This window comes from Limulus polyphemus, unplaced genomic scaffold (genome assembly GCF_000517525.1).
Source record: "Limulus polyphemus unplaced genomic scaffold, Limulus_polyphemus-2.1.2 Scaffold3428, whole genome shotgun sequence".
Lineage (NCBI taxonomy): Eukaryota > Metazoa > Arthropoda > Merostomata > Xiphosura > Limulidae > Limulus > Limulus polyphemus.
Genome location: NW_013669038.1, coordinates 82,015 through 90,801, shown reverse-complemented (window position 1 = coordinate 90,801; position 8,787 = coordinate 82,015). Strand labels below are relative to the sequence as shown.

Here is an 8,787-nt window from a genome sequence, read left to right as displayed (position 1 = left end):
ACATGATAGTAATGATGGTTGGAGACGGCTTGAATGGGTAATGAAGAAAAACTTTAAGATAACAGCAAATGTACAACGTTCACAAGTGGGTTCTTCGTCATCGAATTTGAAAACATGATAGTGGGTTGTGTCAATTAGTATAGCGCAGAGACGTGACGATAGCAGTATATAAGGCAACATTTCACATAGTTAGTATAAAATGATCTACATTTTTGGAAGTGTACAATTATTTTTCAGAAAATTCATTAATTTTTAGTCCAATATGATAATTTGATATTTGGTAACGATAGTGCCCACTATTCAGAGTCACCTGGTTTCAACTTTTTACCCTAAGTAAAGCTGTGAAACGAAACTTTGAAAGCACGAGAGAGAGATTTAGAAAATCAAAAACCTTAAACGGGTTTCATAAATTACAAGATAAATGAAATTGATATGGATAATATTAATGTCGAACTTATGTTTAATCGACTGTATTCGAAATACATCATCGTTAGAGTACAAAACTCTGTATTTCAAACAGAAGGTATGTGTGAAGTAATACACGCTACAGCGGACATTGAACAGTAGTAGTATCGCATTATATTTAGGGTTAATAAATATGGGTTTATTTAGTATTTCTTAAAATAAATATATTTTAAGCCTTACTGTTAGAAACTTAGAAAAGCAGTAAATTATTATAAAATAACATAAAAGTCGATTACGTCATCAACTATTCACTGAAAAATACATATTACTGCTACTAGAACTAATAGAATGTGAACATTCTGTACTTAAAGCATGAATTTTATCAATAACACTTGAAGAAGCTTCTTAACAACTAGTATTGTTTATAAATACATTTTTTAAAATATAAAAGAATTAGATAGTACAGTAAGTCAATATTTCTGCTTTACATAGGAAATTAGAGTTTGAACAACAGAATCCTGGTAATCAAATCAAGAACAGATGTTTTTTACCATAGCCAAACAGTCAGTAGAAGACTATTTTACACGTAAATTAATTTTTATTTACAGCCTTAACATGGTTTCCAACCAGTTTATAAGTTCCTTTCAAAATGTTGTACCCTTTAATCTTTATTTGTTATAGAAACAACAGATATGGATGCTATTGATATATTTTGTTGTAAACTATTAGAACAAGTATAAAAGTTACTGCGGAGTGACGCTGGTGGTCACGTGTAACTTAATCTGTTAATTATAAGTTCCTTTCAAAACGTTGTACCTTTTAATCTTTATTTGTTATAGAAACAACAGATATGGATGCTATTGATATATTTTGTTGTAAACTATTAGAACAAGTATAAAAGTTACTGCGGAGTGACGCTGGTGGTCACGTGTAACTTAATCTGTTAATTAACTATTTGTAATCTTATTTTGCCCACAGGATGGAAACTGATTTGTTTTTTTAGGTATGGACTACTGCTCATTATCAGATCTTTGTCACTAGAGATAGTATCTATGTAGGTACCATCATCCAACTTACAATCTGTTTCATTTAAGTTTTGAATAATTTAATATACTTTTTTCAGTTTTGTAATAACATGTAGTGTTGTATTGCAAGCAATAAAGCTAACGGGAGTCTCTGGAAGTCCAAAAAGGCCTGATTTGGAGTGCTGTGTTGGTTCCCCTCTACTTTGGAACAACACGAGTTGTTGGAGAGGGTTCAGAGGAATGCTTCTGGGATGATTCTCGAGATGAATAGGTTGTCATCTGAGAATAAATTGAGATCTCTTCGCTTGTTCTCTCCTGAATGTATGGAGATTAGGGGTGATCTGTTGAAGTATTCAAAATTAGTGAGGCCTTGATGGCCAGGATGCCCCCTGACTTCTCATAATTTATATGAATAATACATTGCAATAATAGCATTTTTAGAGTCTGTTATGCACGATGCTATGTGTTATTGTCTGATTACCAGCCTAATAAGTAATTTTGGAGTTGTATAACAAAACTTTTGCTGGATAATTAAAGGATTCTTAATTTTAACTTTTATAGGTTGACCACTTTGGATATGCGAACTCTGATGTGTATATGCAGCGTTACATTGTTGCTGACAAACACTGGAGACCTGGTGGACCTATGTTTTTTTACACAGGAAATGAAGGAGACATTTTTATGTTTGTTAATAACACTGTAAGATGTATCAGTTAAAATTATTTAATGTATTTGTTACAGCATCAGTAGTAAAAAGTTTTTGAGAATACGAGTTACGTACCTGAATTACTAGTTTATTATGTACATGTTTTTCAAAACTTGTAGTGCAAACTGGAGGGATTTAAACATTCTAGCAATAAGATTAGAAAAACAGCTTTTACTCTCCAGATAGATAATAAAAAAAAACACTTTTTATTTCAGCCAACATTTTGCCGTTGTAGCTTCATCAAACAATTCTTGTACTACTAACCCTGATAAAGTTGCAGTGGTAAAATGTTGGCTGAAATAAAGTTTTATTTTATCATGATTTGGAGAGTAAAGTTAATTTTGTCACAGCTGTAATTTAAAAATATAAACATAAAAGTTATACCATAGTTTTATTTATCATTTCTTTGTTTGTATTGTTCTTTCTATTGTAGATAGTGACTTGTCTTTTTTTTCCCTTTGTCAATTAAAACTAGTGGACAACATTAGTGTATAGGCACGTTATGAAAGCAGTAGAATACAGTGTAGTAGTGTATGTGGATATAAACTTTTAACCATGAGGAATATGTCGTCGGTTTATACAGAATCTCTGTGTGTTTAAAATGTAATACAGCAGTGTAATGTAATTCATAACAACTGGTGTTAGAATTTTAGAATAAAAATTATTTTATATATTACTTTTAAAACACATTATTTAATGGCTCTGATTTAAGTTTTTGATATAAAGCAAACCTGCATTTTGTCACATTTGAAGTGTGTATGCTGTTTTCATTTAGTTAATGAAACTAATTATTTAATGTCTCTGATTTAAGTTTTTGATATAAAGCAAACCTGCATTTTGTTACGTACCAAGTGTGTGTGCTGTTTTCATTTAGTTAATGAAACTAATTATTTAATGTCTCTGATTTAAGTTTTTGATATAAAGCAAACCTGCATTTTGTTACTTACCAAGTGTGTATGCTGTTTTCATTTAGTTGAAATGTTCTTTGAACTGGAGCTTTCTTTTGTGATGTAATTATATTTTAATGGCACAGAAACAGCTTTGTTTATTTCATTCTGACCTGTCCTTAACATCTCTATTCCTCTTTGATGTCTTTTCCAGCACTGACATCTAACAACGGTTGAGGAAATACTTTTTTTAAATGTGAGTTTTAATTTCAGGAAATTAAATTCTATTTACTTTTATAACATTAATGATATGAACCTGTTTCTTTTTTTATGTTGTATGATCATTACATTTACCAGTATCTATCTATCTGTTACAAGTATTCTGTATATCCATTACAAGTACCTATATCCATTGCAAGTATCTGTATATCCATTACAAGTATCTGTACATCCATTACAACTAACTATCAGTATGATACAAGTATCTGTACATCCATTACAAGTATCTGTACATCCATTACAAGCATCTGTTTATCAATTACAAGTAACTATCAGTACGATAAAACTATCTGTATATCCATTACAAGTACCTATCCATCCATTACAAGTATCTGTTTATCCATTACAAGTAAATATCAGTACGATACAAGTATCTGTTTATCCATTACAAGTAACTATCAGTACGATACAACTATCTGTATATCCATTTCAATTATCTACCTGTTACAAGTACCTATCTGTCCATTACAAGTGTCTATCCATTCATTACAAGTATCTACCTGTTACAAGTACCTATCTGTCCATTACAAGTGTCTATCCATTCATTACAAGTATCTACCTGTTACAAGTACCTATCTGTCCATTACAAGTGTCTATCTATCTATCTGTCCATTACAAGTGTCTGTCTATCTATCTATCTGTTACAAGTACCTATCCATCCATTGCAAGTATCTGTACATCCATTACAAGTATCTGTTTATCCATTACAAGTAACTATCAATATATTACAACTATCTGTATATCCATTACAATTGTATATCTGTTACAAGTACCTATGAATCCATTACAAGTGTCTATCTATCTGTTACAAGCACCTATGAATCCATTACAAGTGTCTATCTATCTGTTACAAGTACCAATCTATCCATTACAAGTGTCTATCCATTCATTACATGTATCTATCAGTTACAAATATCGAGATCTTCTGACATTCTTTTAAAATGATACCAGTGTAGGCCTCTTTCTTTCTGTTGTTATATTTTCTTTGTATTTAAATCATGAGTATGTCAGTAAGTTCCAAAATTAATGTGACTGTAAACTGATGTGTTATGTTTCCTTCTTCAGGGTTTAATGTGGGACTGGGCCCAGGAATTCAAAGCAATGCTGGTTTTTGCTGAGCATCGCTACTATGGAAACTCTACTCCTTATGGCAACAGATCATATGATGTAAGTATAGGAAATTGGATCAACTCTGAATGTCATTTGAAGCTTTATTCCTGAAAGTTGTTTGGGTGAGGTTGTTATGGTGGGGAGTAAATCCTAAAGGTTAACTGGGAAGTATGTGATGTAACTTTGAATAATCTCTGGATTTTATGGAAAAAAATGTAAGCATACCTGACCCCACGAAAAAACTTAAAACTGGTATAATTCAGTTAGGTCTGCTTTGCTCTTTCTTATGGCAATCAGTGTTTTTGTGATCATGATAATGAAAAACGGCTAATCTCTTTCTCAGTTGGCTGGATATAAAAATGAAGAACTTGGTGTATGAATGAGAGAATATTTTTTCTGAATGACAGAAACTGCAGTATTTGGGCTACTTGACCTCCGAGCAAGCTCTGGCAGATTTTGCTACCTTGATAACCTACTTGAAATCAACAATTAAAGGAGCAGCTGGTATACCTGTTGTTGCATTTGGAGGATCGTATGGTGGTATGTTGTCTGCCTGGCTAAGGTTGAAATATCCACATATCGTGATTGGGTAAGTAACATTTCTTACTACATATCACAAACACAATGATATTCAAATGTTTTACATTTGAATCTTGGTGGTAGCAGGAAGATTCTATGCTCTAATATAAAAGCGATGATTAAAACCTGTGTTTTTACATCAAAATTAACAGAAACAAGTGAACAACTGTGAAACTTTTAGTACTATTTCTTGGCAGTTGTGTACAATAGTAAATAACACACAATGTTAAAATAGGTACACAGTTAAAAACATTTTAATTAAGACCTCTAAAAAGTTGACTCTACATGTTTAGATGTTGCAACGTCATCTTCAGGAGTGAGTTGTAAGACATAATCGGGTCTTATTTATACTTTTTTGTTGTTGTTAAATGGGTCATGTGACCTACATACAGGTTTATAATTCCCACATGAACTCTTTAGACTTTCATCTCTATTTGAAAAAAAAAGGTCATGTATTATTAAGATATAGCTTATAATTATATTATGAAGTTGTACACAACACACAGACTTTTAGTGCAAGCCATAAGACATGGCTTATATTAATGTCATGAAGTGTCACACACACACACACACACACACACATACAGACTTTCAGTGCAAGCCATAAGACATGGCTTATATTTATATTATGAAGTTTCACACACACACAGACTTTTAGAACAAGCCATAAGACATGGCTTATGTTAATATCATGATGTTGTACACAACACACAGACTTTTAGAACAAGCCATAAGACATGGCTTATGTTAATGTCATGAAGTTTCACACAGACTTTTAGAACAAGCCATAAGACTAGGCTTATGTTAATATCATGAAGTTTCACACACACACACAGACTTTTAGAACAAGCCATAAGACATGGCTTATGTTAATATCATGAAGCTGTTCCTGCCGTTACTTTGTTTAGTAAATGAATAAGATAGATGCAACAAAAGCTTGAACCTTATTAAATTGTAATGGGCTCCCTCTATTCTATTATAAACATATTATTAACCAAGGCTGTTTAATAAACTGAGAATTATTTTCACTTGCAGAGCTTTGTCGTCCAGTGGACCCCTTCTTCAGTTTACTGGATTGACTCCTTGTGGTATTTTTTCTCAGATTGTGACCAAAGACTTCCAGCAAGTTTCATCGACATGTGTTCAACTCATCAGGGATTCTTGGCCTGCTGTTCGTAGGGTGGGAAAAACAAGCAAGTGCTCTTATTCCTCATTATTATAGTTAAAATGTTTGCTACAAAGAGGATTTCTTTTGTGGTCAAAATTTCAACTTTTGTCCTTCTATGGGAACAACATGACTGTAGGGACACAATTTTAAAACTAAGAGGTTTCAGCAGTTTTGACCCTGAACGGTCAAAAGGCACTGGACATTAAGTGTATGGCAGTGTATTCAGGAGGAACTGGCCTTAGAAATGGTTAAAATCTATAGCCTTACTGAACCTTTTAAAATGTATTTACAAGCAGAAAACAACTTAGAATTGAACTAAATATATTATTCTTGAAATTTTATTGTAGGTGAAGGGTTGAAATGGCTGACTACAAGGTTTAACCTCTGTGCATCTCTAACTCATGAAAGTTTAGAAGATTTTATTTTATGGCTGAGAGAGACGTGGACATTTCTAGCCATGACAGATTACCCTTATCCTACAAGTTTTCTGGTTCCACTTCCAGCTTATCCTATCAAAGTAAGTCCTGGTGACATTGTTACAAGAAATGTACCATTAAACAGGGCTGAAGAATTGATTCAGAGAAAGATTTTGAGATAAAAAAGAAACTTGAGACTCTTTATTGCTATTGTTTATTATTATTATATTAACACAGGATCTCTCCCCCAACCAGAGGCAATGATTTTGGGTGACATGATGAGGAACAAAAAATTATCCTCGTGTTTGTTCTTTGGTGGTGTTGCACGCACTGTTGGAAAGTCCAGAATCTGCTTTATCCAAAATGGAGTTGTCCCTCTAACATACGACTGACCTATCTGCCATGATAAAAACAGTTGCATCTGACAGGAAGTTGTTATTCGAAGGATCAATAACCAGAGTTCAAGCTATGCTAGTTGCTCTTCCCAGGGTTTATATACTGTATAGGTAGTCAGATAACGTAGCATATTGCATTAAAAAAATTTCAAGTAGACTGAAAATTCTCTAATTTCCATGTTTCATTTATAGATCATGTATAATTTGTAACTGGTTGCTTTCATCACAGCTTTGGTCTACATCATGTTTCTATATCAACACTTCGAGGCAGTGAGTTTGAGCTTTCTTCTTCACAGCGACTTCCTGTTCTCAGCTTGAGACATTGGCAGCTCTCCCAGATGTCATTCCATTAGCCATGCTTACGACACACATTAGTCTGTCACTCAAACTGCAAGTTAAGAACCTTCACGCCCCTCTGATAAATCCTAATCAAGTTACTTAACGTCTAGGCCACTAGCTCAAAGTCTACTACATTCACTAAAAGAATAAACCTTAATTTCATGAGTGGGGCGAAGACAAACAACAGTTTCTGACTGCTGCTCCTGGTTACCTTTCAGGACCTGAAAGTTTTTAAACCAAGATACTTACGTGTATGTACCATAGAGTTTGACTTGAACACCCCGGGGTAACAAGATACATATACACAGCTGTGAAGCAATCTATGATCATGTGACCTCTTTTTTTTTTCCATACTGTATACATTGTATTGATGTATCTCTGTAAATGACATTATTTATATGAAGAAAAGTTGCCATTGAGAGGTCGTCATCTGACCTCCCACCCCCAAAATCACGGTCATATTGCATCTATCAGGAAGTCATTTTGGAGATCAGATCAATGTGAAATTGTTCTGTGCACAGAAAAAAAAGTCATATTTAAAAGGAATTTGTTATTGGGAGGAGTCGTTTCCACCAGGGACTACTGTATGATGGTATCTTATTTCAGTTGGGAGTTATGAGCAGTCAAAGTGACACAAGGTTTCAGGGTGGCCATACCACCTTACCAGAAATTGTCACACTTACTTATTGATTGTCTCTTTGAAGCTGGTTTTGATCTTCTGATGTGGCAGAAGGCTATTGGTTATATCACTATTGTCTTTGTCAGCACTGAACCTACATTTGAGTGTTTCTACAGTATCTTTGGGCTTCATGGATAGATTTCCTCATCAATGGCCGTCAAAACATCCATTGCTGCCACAGAAGTCTGCAAGTTGAACATCTCGGAACCTTTCAGGTGCGGGTAGTTGAGAGAATAATGGTAATTGATGATGACGTACAAAAGAGCAGCAACGTTCCAGTGATGGTTAGTGGAGCTATCCGTTGAAGATTTACTGCACTTTGGTCTGACAAATAGATGTGTGAAGAAGAAGATGGCTCACATAGTGGACCCATTGGTTATACAACATGAAGAAGAAGATGGCTCATGTAGTGGACCCATTGGTTATACAACATGAAGAAGAAGATGGCTCACATAGTGGACCCATTGGTTATACAACATGAAGAAGATGGCTCACGTAGTGGACCCATTGGTTATACAACATGAAGAAGAAGATTGCTCATGTAGTGGACCCATTGGTTATACAACATGAAGAAGAAGATGGCTCACATAGTGGACCCATTGGTTACACAACATGAAGAAGAAGATGGCTCACATAGTGGACCCATTGGTTACACAACATGAAGAAAAAGATGGCTCACGTAGTGGACTCATTGGTTATACAACATGAAGAAGAAGATGGCTCACGTAGTGGACCCATTGGTTATACAACATGAAGAAGAAGATGGCTCACGTGGTGGACCCATTGGTTACACAACATG

At 34.2% G+C, this 8,787-nt stretch overlaps 1 protein-coding gene across 1 annotated transcript in view; it reads left to right on the top strand.

Moving 5' to 3' along the window:
• Positions 1–336: 336 nt before the first annotated feature.
• Positions 337–8,787, top strand: part of LOC106469330 (lysosomal Pro-X carboxypeptidase-like) — a 10,105-nt gene continuing 1,654 nt past the window's right edge. Inside the window, exons 1-7 of the mRNA XM_022397823.1 lie at positions 337–523; positions 1,992–2,129; positions 4,368–4,469; positions 4,820–5,001; positions 6,027–6,184; positions 6,507–6,706; positions 8,127–8,203. Of these exons, the coding sequence (XP_022253531.1) occupies positions 422–523; positions 1,992–2,129; positions 4,368–4,469; positions 4,820–5,001; positions 6,027–6,184; positions 6,507–6,706; positions 8,127–8,203 (959 nt within the window). The 5' untranslated portion in view covers positions 337–421. The remainder of the gene's footprint in view (positions 524–1,991; positions 2,130–4,367; positions 4,470–4,819; positions 5,002–6,026; positions 6,185–6,506; positions 6,707–8,126; positions 8,204–8,787) is intronic.